General features: G+C 35.7%; 2 protein-coding genes and 1 pseudogene across 4 annotated transcripts; 2 read left to right on the forward strand and 1 right to left on the reverse strand.

The window, feature by feature from the left end:
- The first annotated feature begins 1,722 nt into the window (after window positions 1-1,722).
- LOC123200575 (receptor-like serine/threonine-protein kinase SD1-7) lies at window positions 1,723-4,987 on the forward strand. 3 transcript variants are annotated; one of them, XM_044615819.1, is made up of 8 exons: window positions 1,723-2,902; window positions 3,062-3,196; window positions 3,297-3,356; window positions 3,441-3,484; window positions 3,627-3,837; window positions 3,957-4,194; window positions 4,290-4,440; window positions 4,513-4,987. In XM_044615819.1, the coding sequence occupies exons 1-8, from the start codon at window positions 2,119-2,121 to the stop codon at window positions 4,825-4,827; spliced, it is 1,938 nt and encodes a 645-aa protein (XP_044471754.1). In that variant the 5' UTR covers window positions 1,723-2,118; the 3' UTR covers window positions 4,828-4,987. The 3 variants fall into 3 exon arrangements, with proteins under 3 accessions (XP_044471754.1, XP_044471753.1, XP_044471751.1); XM_044615818.1 differs by having other exon boundaries at window positions 1,724-2,902; window positions 3,303-3,484; XM_044615816.1 differs by having other exon boundaries at window positions 1,725-2,902; window positions 3,297-3,484.
- Window positions 4,988-8,195: 3,208 nt separating this feature from the next.
- Window positions 8,196-9,809, forward strand: LOC123200290 (annotated as a pseudogene).
- Window positions 9,810-11,231: 1,422 nt separating this feature from the next.
- Window positions 11,232-14,118, reverse strand: LOC123200291 (proline-rich extensin-like protein EPR1). The gene is made up of 2 exons (XM_044615430.1): window positions 11,343-14,118; window positions 11,232-11,257 (listed from the first exon to the last, which is right to left on the reverse strand). Exons 1-2 carry the CDS (start codon window positions 14,116-14,118, stop codon window positions 11,232-11,234), a joined length of 2,802 nt encoding a protein of 933 aa, XP_044471365.1.
- Window positions 14,119-15,642: the final 1,524 nt, after the last annotated feature.

Raw genomic sequence — 15,642 nt, forward strand, 5'->3', positions numbered from 1 at the left:
ACTTTTTTACGCTAAAAAAAAATCTCATAGAATGCTTTTTTCTCCACTACTCTCTTTATCTGGAAGAAATTTTTATAGAAAACAAGAAAGTAAATCAAGCAAAGTGTGTTGTGAATTCCGACAAGAGTGCATTGTATTACCAATCATCACTAAAGTTTCAAATTTCTAAATCGGGTATGTTTTTCTATGATCTTTGATTTGTGTTATTTTTGTTTACATTGGTATTAGAGTCTTGTTTTATCAATGCAATTGTGATGTTGGTGATATAAACATGATTTGGAAGTATGCTTAGAAATTAATTGGTGTGAACAGTGTATTTATATATATATAAATACGTACGAACGTATTTTAATTATTGATGAATTTGTTGTGATTTTCCGAAATTGATGCCTAAAATCATGTTATGATGAATTCTAGATATGAGATACATGTTTAGTTAGGAAAAATTGCACCGAATTTGCATGAAATTGGACGAATTTCAGTGGCCAATTTTTCACCCATATTTATCTAAAATTTTATTTAACACCTATAATTATCTAACATTTTTTAACACCCTCATATATTATCTTGTATCGAAATGTCTCTATATATTATTAACATTTCAATTAAAACCTTCTTACATTGTTTAATATCAAAATATCCCTCATTTTTCTAACATTTTTCAACCTCTATAATCATCTAATATTTCATTTAACACCCTCATAAGTTGACTTGTATCCAAATACCCTTATATTTTACTAACATTTTATTTAAAACCTTCATATATTGTTTAATATCAAAATTCTCTCATATTTTTCTAATATTTTGTTTAACCTCTAAATTATTATCAAATATTTAAATGCCCCTTTTACATAACTTACAAATTAGATTTAACAAATAAAATTAAATTTTGAATTAAAATTTGTATAAATATTTTTTTCTCACGAATTAATTTTTTTGATTCAAATTCAAAAATATGAATTTTTTTTAAGCGAATTCACAATATCAAATATTAAGTAAAAATAAAAATTAGAATGAGTGTTTGAATGATATGAGAAATGTATATAAGTGAGAGTTTATATAGAAGTGATGGAAGGTAGTTTTGATATTTTAAAAAATATTTAGGACATTTTTATTTGAAAGTTTGAAAAATAGGCATTTTTATTTAAAAATAGAAAAACAGAGCATTTTTACTAAAAGGGGGGCTAAATGGGTGTTTAATTTAGTTTCCCTTAAAGTTTCTACATTTTTGAAACTTTTAGCTAATTGTTTTCAGACATTGAGATGTTTATCTCCCACGGAGCAAAGAAGCAACAAGAAAGAGGCGTCCAAGAGAAATGTGCAAGTGGTTACCCAAGTTGAAAATTGACTTACCAATGAATATGAGTTTTGATCAAATATAAAATCACTCATTTTCAATGGTTTTCGTTTCTTTCCAATTGGATGCAATTTAAAGTCTTATATAAAATAAAATAAAGAGGATAAATTTGTATGTTTGTGGAGTCAAACAACAACAAACTCATACTTCCCTTAAATACAAGACTCAAACTGGAATCAATAATAACTGAGTTGAATTTTTCCCCAAAAACAAAAAAATAATAATAATTTCTTACATAGGTTTACCTATACAGCATGTGCTTTAAAAACAAGGAGAAAGTGTCTGATTTTCCCACGAAATCTATCAATGAAGTCATCAGAGGACAATTGATCTGTCGTTTTTCTAATCGCAGCCAATTTAGAGTTTTACGTAAGAGAGTTGGGCAAATTTGCACGCTTGTTCAGTCGAGCCACAACAAGCTCAAACTTGGCTTAAGTACCAGACTCGAGCCCTAATCAACAATAATCAAGCATGGCTGACAAAACCATCGCCTTCCTGCTCTTCCTCTTCATTTCTCTCACACATTCCTGCTGCAAGGACTCGTCACCAAGGTGGATTAGAGGTGGTTACTGGGATTCTTACAGCGAGCTCCCCATATCTGAAATAAATTCTGCTCTTTTCACTCACCTTATGTGCGGTTTCGCTCGTATAAACTCCTCCACTTATCATATTTTTTTCAACTCAACTTCTGAACAATCTTTCTACAATTTCACCACCACTGTGAAACGCAAAAACCCATCCGTTGTAACACTGTTATCAATATGGGGTGGAGGACAAGACTCTTCAATCTTTTCTTCAATGATAAACGAATCATCTTCCAGAAAGACTTTTATCAAATCCTCCATAGAAACAGCCAGGCTGTATGGCTTCCATGGCCTAGACCTTGCTGGTGTGAAGCCAAACAGAGCCATCAACATGACAAATTTAGGAACCCTTTTCGACAAATTTCAGAGCCAAGAAACTCAGGTACTTCAGAGCTTTTACTAGTAATCACCAGCCATCACTTACCTGCTCAAGACTCGGTCATTTACCCCATAGAATCATTGAAAAGGAATCTCAATTGGATACATGTTTCAGCATATGACTATTATGTGCCTACAAGGGATAATTTTACAGGGTTTCATGCTGCTTTATATAGTTCTTCAGGTTGGTTCAATACCAATAATAGTATAAATGAATGGCTGAGCATTGGAATTGAAGCTCATAAACTTGTTCTGGGTTTGCCTTACCATGGCTACGCGTGGACACTTCTTAGTCCAACCGATAATGCTATTGGTGCACCGGCTTCTGGTCCCAGTATCACAATAGATGGTTCTATAGGTTACAAGTTCCTCAAATCGTTCATTCAAGATTATGGTTATGGAGCTACTGCAGTGTATAATCATACTTATGTTGTGAACATCTTCGCTGCTGGAACAAATTGGATCAATTTTGATGGTGTGGAGGCTATAACAGCTAAAGTTTCTTATGCAAAAGAGAAAGGGCTGCTTGGTTACAATGTGTTCCAGCTCTCTAATGACGACAAATGGGAGCTTTCTTCAGCTGGTATGTTATCTTCTCCATCATTGGCTTAAACGGAGAAAATGCAGAGGAATTTCAGTGGGAAGATCAATCCTAAGTGTTTCTGATTAAATCGTTTTATTAAAATATTAAACAAGTTTAATAACTTTGTGATTCTAATGAACATAAGCAATGCTTTTTCAGCTCAAAAGGAAAGTACTAAAGACTGGCAGGACAAGCGGCGTTTGCTGATAATAATTCTTGTTACAACAGCTACCCTTATGCTGCTTCTTGGTACTGTAATTTGCTGCTTGAAAAAAATAGTACTCAAAACAACAGGTAACTTAAGCTTATAGTTAGATATGAGTGCTATAATCAACCATGAAATAATGGGATTGGACTGTTTGTATGACTGAATTGTGCTTTACATTCAACTTAGTTTCAGGGATTATGAGTACTATGAAGAGTTCAATATCTAAACTGAAAATCATAGTAACAGGTATTGAAATCCTTAACAGTGATGCAAACAAGCTGCAAGTATTCACTTTTCTAACAATTAAAGCAGCTACGAATAACTTTTCAAACGATAATAAGCTTGGCGAGGGTGGATATGGACCTGTCTACAAGGTAATGCTAGCAGGTTCTTACATTTTAGGCACTGGTTTAGGATTTGCAACTGATGCCATTTTGTCGGGTTGTTCATGTTATTCAAAAACTATTGGGTTAATAGTATGTCTTGTTTATAAGAGTAGTGGGTTTTAACCCTCAGGGGAGGTTACTGAAGGGACAAGAAATAGCAGTGAAGAGGCTTGCAGAATCTTCTCATCAAGGACTTGAAGAGTTCAAGAATGAAGTTGAGCTTACAGCTAGGCTTCAACATGTAAATCTAGTACCAGTATTGGGAATTTGCACCCAAAAGGAAGAAAAGATGCTGATTTATGAATATATGCCTAACAAAAGCTTGGATTTCTACATCTTTGGTATGCCACTTTGTGTTCCCTATTGTCCTCTATATATCTTTGATTGGATTTAAATAGCTTCTCTGCATAACAATAAATCCTTCAGGTATGATACTAAAGAATGAATAATGTATCTACAGATTCTAACAAGCAGTATCTTTTAAATTGGCAAAAACGTGTTCGGATCATTGAAGGTATTACTCAAGGGCTTTTATATCTGCAAGAATACTCAAACATTACAATAGTTCATAGAGACCTAAAGGCTAGCAACATTTTGTTGGATAGTGAAATGAATCCCAAAATATCAGATTTTGGCATGGCTAGAGCTTTCAGAAGACATGAATGCGAAGCTAACACAGACCACATAGTTGGAACATAGTAAGTAATTAATTTGCCTAAGTTGCGATGTGACACAACATTTCTTCAAGTGTCGTGTTGAATAATGGCGTTTTCTTTGCTATGTTGAATTGCAGTGGCTATGTTCCTCCTGAATATGTAAGAAAAGGTATTTACTCCATAAAGTATGATGTTTATAGCTATGGGGTTCTTCTTCTGCAGATCATAAGTGGCAAGAAGACCTCATGCTATTATGGCAGCAATGAAAATTTAAACCTTTTGGAATATGTAAGTCTCTTTTTTATACTAAGTAAAAGACAAAATTTCAGTCTATTGAAATCTGTCTGGGAATCTGCAATGTTTCAGGGGTATGGATTGTGGAGAGAAGGTGAAAGCATGAAGTTTTTTGATTCATCACTGGATGATTCTTCTTCTTCATTGAAACTAAAGAGATGCATGCAAGTAGCTTTATTGTGTGTTCAGGAAATTCCTGCAGATAGACCAACCATGCTCAGAGTTTATAACATGCTAAAAAATGAAAGTGCAGATATCCCTTCCCCAAAGAAGCCTGCTTTTTCAGTTAGAAGAGATGAACATGAATATAGTAATTGCATCTTCAAGGAGAAAATATTTTCAGTCAATGACACAACAATTACTCAACCGGAACCACGATGAGTGGAGGGCTAATCTCTAAAGATTTTCAAGAAATTGTAGATTCTTTATTAAGTATGGCACACAACCTGTAAACCACTGTTGTAATTGCTGTGTTTCCTGGTAAGCAGAGGATAATGCAGGGTTCTTACGAAATAGTCAGGCTTCATTCTTTTATTTTTCATCCCATGTAATGTTGCAGAGAATTGTTTTATTTTTTACCCCTAAAGTCTATTATCAAAAGTTAATTTTTCTTTCTTATGCTAAGACTAAAAGTGTTTATACCTATTGCCAAAACTTTGTTTTGGTTTATATCTTATATATAAAAATTGTCCTGAGGATTAGGAGAAGTATATGGACCACTTGACTTAGCAGATAAACATTTAATTACACTTAAATAAATGCAACAGTTAACTGGTAGAATATGAGTAACCTGCAGCTAAATTGGTATAACCTGCATGCAAAACAGGTGAGAGTTATTGTAAACATGCTACCTGTGAATATAGCTCTACCAAAAAAGGTTTTCATATAAATATTATATTAAAGTGTATGTAAAAGGAGATAGTGTGAGAGATGTAACATAGAGTGAGCTAAGATTGACAGCTTAGCCAAAGGAAGCACAAAATAGTCTTTCTCCATCTTGTGATCTATATTACTATTTATAGTGAAAATTTTATATATCTTCAGTCAATGGTTTTTCCCTTATTGAATTTTTCGCGTAAATAGTGTGTTCTTATTTGGAGTATTTGTGCATTTGGCTTTTTTTTTTAAGGTTTTCTTAGCACTTTCTGTCTTCGGGCATGTTTTTCGATTTGTCTAACATATATATATCAAACATAAATGACATTCTTTGTCTTGGTAGCTGCAGAACAATATATTCACTAAAATGCTTACAAGTCTGACATTTTCATTTATCCCAGCTCACTCCTCTTAAATAGTTGTTGGTAGTTATATGTTGCAGTCACCTCACAAAATGTGACACTGACATGTTCTTGTTAATCTCACTTTATAACCCACAATTCTGGGGATGTTCAGTTAATTAGCTGTGCTTTCAGTAAAGATATGCATCCTTTCCTTTGATTCTGTCTGATATAGTGCATATTTCATAGGCAGTTGACCAAAGAATCACCAAAAAAGTATAAAAGTTGAAATTCCTCCTATTGAAAGCCTGATTAAACATATAAAAGAATTTTATTTTTTCTACTGTACACACATATACCTTAGATAGCTTCAAAGTTGGTACTTCGCTAACATTTCTGTTTTACAAGGGACCAAGTTGCTGGCTTGCTTGCTTTTATGGCAAGCAAAAGCATCAATTGCCTGAAACTTGCCAAAGTTCTTCAATGGCTTGCAAAACCAACACACCACTTTTCCTCTATCTGCCCCTCAATTTGCAGAGTTCATTCTGTCAAAGTTGGATTAGAGCTGGGTCCTGGATTTCTTGCAGTGAGCTTCGAATTTCTGACATAAAACTTGCTCTTTTCACTCACCTTATCTGGGCTAGACGCTAATACTCTTCGATCTATTTCATTAATGATAAACCAAACGTCTTCCAGAAAGACTTTTATTGAATCCCCATAAAAACTGCTAGTTCTTTCAGGGACATAGAATGAAAGACTGCAATCTAAACTGAAAACAGACGTGTCAGCTGCCAGGAACCTTAGCAAATATGCAAACAATCTGCAAGGAGTTCAAGAATGAAGTTAATCAGCTCTATGTAAATATTTCAGGGGAAATTGCCAGCGTCCAAAACTTCTCATCAAGGACTGGAGGATCTCAAGAATGCAGTTGAGCTTACAGCAAGACTTCAACACGTAAATCTGGAACCAGTCTTGGGATTAACAGGTACACACCGAACAAAAGCTTGCATTTCTACATCTTTGGTATGCTTAATCATCCAAAATTTCAAAGAAGCCTGCGTTTTTGCTCCTTAGTAACTCTGATTTTCTCACATCCTAGGAGGCGGTGTCTGTGGTGTTGATAAGATTCCTAATTAGAGTCTTATGCAAGATTGACAACAGTAGTCGTGATGAAGATTCAATAATGAATTCCGATATCCGTTACAATGATGCCATATGAAAACAAATAAGTTGGACATAGTGATTTTTCAAGGCAATTTGACCTACAATCTATGTTTATGGTTATGACATTAATAGCTTTGGGAGAGTGCTTTGAAAGAGTAAATACAAAGATTATAGAGAAACAACCTTAGGAGGACTGAACGTCAGAAAGAAGCCTTTAGGGGTATTGTTGGGTTTAAGAATCTTGCAGCTTTGCTTAGGATGAAATGGGTTGATCCTAAGTTTTGAATGAGATATTTGATATCTATCTGTGTTTTTCATATGTTCCCTCGTCTCTTTTTTTAATTTTCAAACTAGAAAAGAGTTATAATGTTATTGTTACAATTCAAATTCAAGCATTACTGTGCTACTGGGTTATATTGAAGACAAAATTGCAATTAAGGTTGACAAGGAATTGAGGTTAATAAGAAAGAAAGTTATTGTTTTTCACTATGGACAGATGACATGGATGAGGTGTCATGCATTCTCTGGTTAAGGGATGTCCATATACTAATGGATGCGCAAACCATATTGATTTTAGAATAGCTGCAAATGTACACCTCTCAAAATCATTGATGTTGTGATCTTCCTTCCACATGTTCCTTCATTTTCATAAGCATACACAAATGCTGGACAAACACATGAGCCACCCAATCAAATTTAGAATTGAAAATTAATTATTTATTTCTCCTTTGAATCTCTCTCTTATATTTATTCACTCATGTTTCATGGCTTGATGCCACTTTCATTTGTTTTTTTTCGGTAAACCATTGAGACTGAAGTGGTCCTTAACATATATGTATATATATGTAAGTGATTGGCCGATTTCTATCATATATAAATTGTGGGTATCCATAGATTGTTTATTTTATTTTTAATTTCAAAATCATTTAATTATATAATGATACGTTAGTTTGTTTATAACTATGGATATTCAACTGTTGGTATGTAAAATATCATTTTTGAATATATAAAATTGTATTTATATACCACACGAAACTGAGGATAAAACAGCTAGAATTTCATAGCAAGAAATATGTTTATGTTATCATATATGATTTATGTATGTTACAATCAACTTCAAGCTTAATGCCAATATGAAGTGGACAAAGAGTCACTTGATTTTTCTAAGACAATTTTGAATAGGTCATCGTTTAAACTTAAAAAAAAAATGTCTCCTCATTTATATATAGATAGCTTGTATTATATATGTAAACAGAAATCTTTAATGGTGGGGTTGCATTTGTCAAATATCAAAACTTTATTATAAGAAAAATGGCATGTGCCCAATATTATGTGGCTCTCCTTTCTATGGTTGTTTGCCTTTCAACCATGGCAGCCACTGGCTGTGTCGATGTGTCGCGGCCGGCAGTCAAAGCCGCTTATTGGCCTTCATGGTCTGAGAATTTCCCTCCATCAGCCATAAAGACTTCTTTGTTCACACATATTTACTATGCTTTTCTTTTTCCAGGTAACATTACATACAAGTTTGAAATCGCGAATTCGACTGCGGTTCTTCTGTCCAACTTCACCACCACCCTCCGCTACAAAACTCCTCCGGTGAAGACACTTTTCTCCATTGGTGGTGGCGATGTGATTCCTCACTCTTTGTTCTCATAGCTTCAGATCCTCAGTCACGTAAAGTGCTCATTTAAGTAGCACGGAAACTTATAATAGGATGTGTTTCCACGTTTTGGAAACGTTTTCGTTTCCGAAACTCTCTAAAACTTGTAGGAAACGTTTCGGGCCATTTCAAAATTTTTGAAAAATTTTGAAACACGTTTATTTTAGAAGAAAAATCATAAAATCGATTAAATACATATCTTTTATATTTTCAAACCGAAAATGTCTTTAAATCTCATATTGAATTCATCTTCTCTCTACTTTTTGATGTGTTACTCATCTCTTCCCGACATATTATATAGATTGGTGTGTATTGTTATTTTTTTCTTAAATATCTATATACGTTTGCTTAAGAATAATTTACAATAGGTTCTATAATTCTATTTTATAGTATTCTTTCTCTTCATTCTTTTTTTATTATTTATTTTTATATTATACATGTTTATGTATTTTTATTATAAAAAATTTAGTATTTATAAAAAAAACTCTTATATTTTTCATATTTATAAGTTTTCCTACGTTTCCGTTTTCTATGTTTTTAAAAAAATGTGTTTCCACGTTTCCGTTTCCGTGTTTTCATGTTTCTCCGTTTCCGTTTTCGTGGTACATAGGTGCTCATAAATTGGGTTTGATGGGCTGGACCTTGATTGGGAGTTCCCTAAGAGCCCAAGAGAGATGGATGATTTGAGCCTGCTGCTTCAAGAATAGCGGCTCCCCATTGACGAAGAAGCTAAGGTCACGAACCAGCCTCCTCTACTATTCACCGCCGCTGTGTACTTCTCCGTGGACTTCTTTGTCGACACATAATCTAACAAAAATACCCAGTTGAGTCGATAGTTCGAAATCTGGACTGGGTCAGTCCAATGTGTTTCGACTATCACGGGTCTTGGGATATCTCATCAACCGGTGGCCATGCCGCGTGGTACGACCCAACCAGCAACCTAAGCACAAGCAATGGGCTGCAATCGTGGCTACAAGCCGGGCTACCAGGTAGCAAAATGGTTATGGGCCTGCCTCTCTAGGGGAAGTCTTGGATTCTGAAGGACCCAAATTCAAATGGGATTGGCTCGCCAGCAGTTGCAACTGGCCCAGGAGCTCAATAAGGAAAATGGTGCCACTGTGACTTATGATTTGGAAAGTATATCCACATATTCATATGCGGGCTCAACATGGATTGGGTATGATGATCCCATATCAACCACTATAAAAATTGGGTTTGCTCAGGCCCTTGGGCTTCGTGGGTACTTCTTTTGGGACCTCAGTTTCGATCACAAATGGGAAATTTCAACCCAAGGTAATGTTCTTAGGACTGGATTCGATTAAGTTGTTTGAGCTCAGATAGTATGAATCAATTTTAATCTAAAAGTTGAAAGTTAAAGCTAATTCGAATATTTAAATTTGAGTTAACTTGAATCGAATCCAAAATTAAATTATTTTCAAATTAAGTTTAAATTTTAACACGTTAATCTCTTTTTGATTACTTGTTCTAAAATGCTTTCAAACTAACTCATATGTTATTTTACTTTTTCATATTTGCAGCTTCCAGGGCATGGATTCGGAATGATTGAAATAGAACTTCAATATAAGCTTCGAGATTTTATTTTTCCCTTTTTTTTTTTTTTATGCATCTCAAACAAGGGCATCAAGGATGGAGGAAATCACAATGCCATAATAAAATCCTTCACTCTCTTGGGATGTTATAGCTAATCATGAGCATTCACAAACCTCATTTTTTTATGATATAAATTTTAATTCCAAATTTGATGTGTGTTATGCGATAATTTATGTCATAAAAAATGTTACATTTATAGTAAGTTTTACTTATTTTTCATAAATAACAATATTATTAAAATTATCATAAACAATGAGGCACATTGATTTGGTAAATAGAAACGATAGTACCAATTACTAATGAGAATATGCAATATTGATTCTATTGAGATGAAATGCTTGTCTTGTATTTATATTCATGGGTCTTGACGTTGTTAAAGGACTAATGTAAATCTTTATCGATTTGATCGTTGACATTAGTATTATATAATTACAATTTTAAAACGGGTTTATTTACTGGATAATATTGAACAATAATAGTTTTTAACTTAGACTCTTCATCCATCCTTATTTTTAAATAAATTATGATCAAACACAACTTGACCTATTCGAAGCCTAAAGTTTTGCCTTTTTTGGTAGTGATGTACTAATGTTAATGTAATAATACTCTATATATAAATAAACGGATCCTAATGAATATAAATAAACTGATATATCACTATGAGAGTAAGTTGTGTTATCATATGATTGTGTGATTTTAAGTTAGAAATAATATAAACAATTATATTATCTAATTATATAATAACAAGATAGTTTATTTGTATTTACTAAAACCACCATTGAAATGTTCATTAAGATTAACTTTACAAAAATTAATAATAAACCTATAAAATTCAATGTAAACTTGTACAATGTGGCACAATGTAATGAAATCCTTCTTCTAATAAATTGCTTTAGGGATTTATGGATTGATAACATCAATCTTAATTTTTATATCCCTTCTAGAAGAAATATGTATGGATAAAGTTGATTTATTTTTCTCAAGAGATATCATTTATGTCCTCCTTGTGTTGGTATAAAGCACTTTATCAAAATGCTACAAAATTAACATGATCTTACAAGCATGGATTATGAAATTTATTTGTCACATTACATACAAATGCGGGAAAAGCTCACAATTGTAAGCAGAAATCTTCACAGGTAATCCCATACGTCTGATGCTGCAAAAACCGAGCACAAAATTCATTTAGTTAATCTAAATTATATGGTGACATATTATCACTGATGTGTAACAAAAGAATTTACCTGACTGCGAGAGTGACCAACTGCTGCTGTCATACCCAAGTACCCAAAAAAAGTACCCAAGAAGCGTCATTCTCTTGGCATAGGCAATCTTCTCGTATATTGAACTATCTCCATCATAACCAATCCAATCTGTTCCTTCATAAGTATATTGAGAAACTGTGGCATTGTCATACACCGTAGAGACACCATTGCCGTGACTGAACTCCAAAATGTCCTTGTATGGCATAACTCCATTCTTTCCAGGGCCAATTCCCACTGCTGGTGCTCCAATTCCATGTTCTTCAGGATTTTTCAGTTTCCAGGTTCTGCCATACATTGGCAGCCCCATCACAATCTTTTCAGGAAGTACTCCTGCCACAGGCCAGGCATCCATTCCATAACTTGTGCAAATCCTGCTATTATTGTCATATAACAAAGCATGTTCCGCCGTGGCAGAAGTGTTCCAGCTTCCATGGTAGTCGAAGTTCAAAGTGTTGACAAAATCAAGATTGTCTCTAATGGAAACTGAAGGGTAGCTCCTAGGAACATCTGATAAAAAGAAATCCGGAGAAAAGTAAACTGCAGCGGAGAGGAGAAGGCGAGGTTTTGCGGATTCTTTCGACTCATTTTCAGCGTATTCTCGCCATTCTTTGACCAGAAGTGCAAGGTTTGACATGTCTTCTGTTGTGGCTGGGTATACCCAGCTGAGGTCTAGGCCATCAAAGCCATATTTTCTTGCTAATTGAACAGTGGATTGGATGAAGATTGCACGGTTTTCGCTTTTATTGGCCATTTTGGAGAAAGTATCAGCGCTTACTCCATCTCCTCCAATAGATAGGAAAGCTTTTAGTGGTGGGGTTTGAGCGTGGAGAGTGGCTGTGAAGTTCTTCATCCAATGACTCTCACGGTTAGTGATGGAGAGCTCATAAGTTGAGGAGTTTATAGAAGCGAAAGCATAGAATAAATGTGTGAAATATATCATCGGAATTGCCGAAGGAGGGACCTCTCGAGCCATCCAGACGGGCCAGTATCCACCTTTGATGCCATTGTCGGGAGGCAATACTGGAGATGGTATTGGTGATTTGGATGGAGGTTCAGGATATGGCATTGTTGGAGGCATAGAAGCTGGCACTGGCGGTGGAGTTCCAACAGATGGATAAGGAGGCATTGAAGATGGAGGCTCAGGATATGGCATTACTGGAGGCATGGAGGTTGGCACTGGCGGTGGGGTTTCGACAGATGGATAAGGAGGCATTGAAGATGGAGGCTCAGGATATGGCATAACTGGAGGCATAGAAGCTGGCACTGGTGGTGGAGTTTCACCAGATGGATAAGGAGGCATTGAAGACGGAGGTTCAGGATATGGCATTGTTGGAGGCATAGAAGCTGGCACTGGTGGTGGAGTTTCACCAGATGGATAAGGAGGCATTGAAGATGGAGGCTCAGGATATGGCATTACTGGAGGCATAGATGTTGGCACTGGTGGTGGGGTTTCGACAGATGGATAAGGAGGCATTGAAGATGGAGGCTCAGGATATGGCATAACTGGAGGCATAGAAGCTGGCACTGGCGGTGGAGTTCCGACAGATGGATAAGGAGGCATTGAAGATGGAGGCTCAGGATATGGCATAACTGGAGGCATAGAAGCTGGCACTGGCGGTGGAGTTCCAACCGATGGATAAGGAGGCATTGAAGATGGAGGCTCAGGATATTGCATAACTGGAGGCATAGAAGCTGGCACTGGCGGTGGAGTTTCGACAGATGGATAAGGAGGCATTGAAGATGGAGGCTCAGGATATGGCATTACTGGAGGCATAGAGGTTGGCACTGGTGGTGGGGTTTCGACAGATGGATAAGGAGGCATTGAAGATGGAGGCTCAGGATATGGCATAACTGGAGGCATAGAAGCTGGCACTGGCGGTGGAGTTTCAACAGATGGGTAAGGAGGCATAGAAGACGGAGGCTCAGGATATGGCATTGTTGGAGGCATATAAGCTGGCACCGGCGACGGAGTTTCAACAGATGGATATGGGGGCTCAGGATGTGGCATTGTTGGAGGCATAGAGGCTGGCACTGGCGGTGGGGTTTCGACAGATGGATAAGGAGGCATTGAAGATGGAGGCTCAGGATATGGCATAACTGGAGGCACAGAAGCTGGCACTGGCGGTGGAGTTTCACTAGATGGATAAGGAGGCATTGAAGATGGAGGCTCAGGATATGGCATTACTGGAGGCATAGAAGCTGGCACTGGCAGTGGAGTTTCAACAGATGGATATGGGGGCTCAAGATATGGCATTGGAGATAAAGATGGAGGCTCAGGATAAGGCATTGATGGAGGCATGGAAGATTGCATTGGAGCTGCAGTTTCAACGCATGGATACGGAGTCACAGAAGATGGCATTGGTGATGGAGATGGGAGCTCAGGATATGGCAATGGAGGCAAGGAAGGAGGAAAAGAAATAGGACTGATTTCTGATGGTCGCTGAGACCATGAAGACGGAGAAGCTTCAGGAGTGGATGGTTCAGGCCTTGTAATAGCCGGAGAAGGAGCTGGAGGATAAAGTTGAGACCATGGAGATGAAGATGGAGATTTTGAAGGTGTGGATGGTATATGCCAAGAAGGAACCGGTGAAGCTGCAGGAGACCATGAAACTGGTGGAGATTTTGGAGCTGATGTTCCAGGCCCTGCTGAGTAATCGGTAAGACTCCTGGAAGGAAATCCTGTAGACAATGGAAAGACTGCACAAGCAATCAGGACTATGTTCCAGAAGATTGGCATAATTTTCAGGCTACCCATTGACAAGATTTTCCTGAAGGCCAAAGCCTTGTGATTATTATTGCAGGTTTCGTAGTTTAAACATAAAGAAGCATATGCTTATATACGTCAGGATGATGATGGTACAATAAGTCTACGATTTTATCGCCATTGTTATTTGTATGCTTGGAGGTTTGTGCTCGGATTCTTGCCAGGGAGATATATAATATCTTCAGTTCTTTTACGGACTTCCATATATTTTTAAAGGTTGGATTTGACCTGTGGTTGTAAAATTTGAAATTATTTGTAAGAATTGATAGAAATTTATGAAAATTTGCTACTTTTTGATGTTAAACGACAAAATTATGTAAATTTTTAGCAATTCTTATACACAAGAGTCAGTTCTTGTCAAGGAAAATTCACATCTAAGAAATTTCTCAGCAGAATGCCAATTGTGTAGTTTCTTATGCTGCTCATAGGCCGGCTTGCTGATTTTTGTCAATTTCAATCATGATTTTGTTGGTAACACCAATCTTGACTCTTTCTTGTTTTCAGCAAACTTGGATGGATTTGGGAGTGTTTTTCAAGACAATAAGCAAGAGACAATAAAAATTTCTAGCATCTAAAATCAATTAAAGAACTGTTAGGGCATCTTTAGTTTAGTCTGTCTTGATCATAAAGGCAACTAATAAGTAGATGACAAAATTACATAAATTTCTTCAACATTTGGTTTTGGAATTAGCAACTAAAAGGCATATTCTAACTTAACATAGCTTATCATCTTCCTCTTTTTGGCTTCATCTGATCTTTCATATCATCCTTTCCTATTCAAATCGAAAAGCTCCCCATGCCAATTTTAGGATGGTTAGTTCATGTTAATTCGGGTGGAAAAAGAGCAAGTGAATAGTTGTACAGGAAAAATAAAAGAATTGTCATAAAAAGTGAAGAGCCGAGCCCAAAACTGTAGTTCATCTATATTAATCAGTCATTAAAAACAACCTTTTGCTATCGTAGTTTTTGTGATAATTTGATATATTATGTTGCTTAACCTTTTAGAGTGAATTTTTTCTTCTTGTAACCAAAATTTTCATCACTTTTCTGAAATTTGTTATTGCGGTTAAGGAAGAAAAATTTTAAGAGAAAAATTAAAAAAAAATAAAACAAAAGAGTCCTCCGATGTTGATGTTCAATTCGAGTTTGATAAACTGAAATTGTTTTAACTTAAATGGGTCTATTAGAACTGAACAATGAAGTGTTTGATTTCATCACAACTCTTGTCCATTATATATACATACATTTTTAATATACAAATAATATATTATTATATAATTAAATAATTTTTAATTCAAAATAAAAAATACACGTAATATTGCTCTCACACACACACATATATATAAAGGGAACTTCAATTAAACTGAATTTCCTCAACTTTAAAAGTCTCATGTTCAGAAATGGTTCATGAGACAATAGTTGTTACAGTTGTAGTAGTAATATATTCTTATTTGTTTAGAATCACAAAACAACAACAGAATAAGGAATCATCCAAATCCATAATAGTGCCGGCCA

Source organism: Mangifera indica, chromosome 17, assembly GCF_011075055.1.
Source record: "Mangifera indica cultivar Alphonso chromosome 17, CATAS_Mindica_2.1, whole genome shotgun sequence".
Classification (NCBI taxonomy): domain Eukaryota; kingdom Viridiplantae; phylum Streptophyta; class Magnoliopsida; order Sapindales; family Anacardiaceae; genus Mangifera; species Mangifera indica.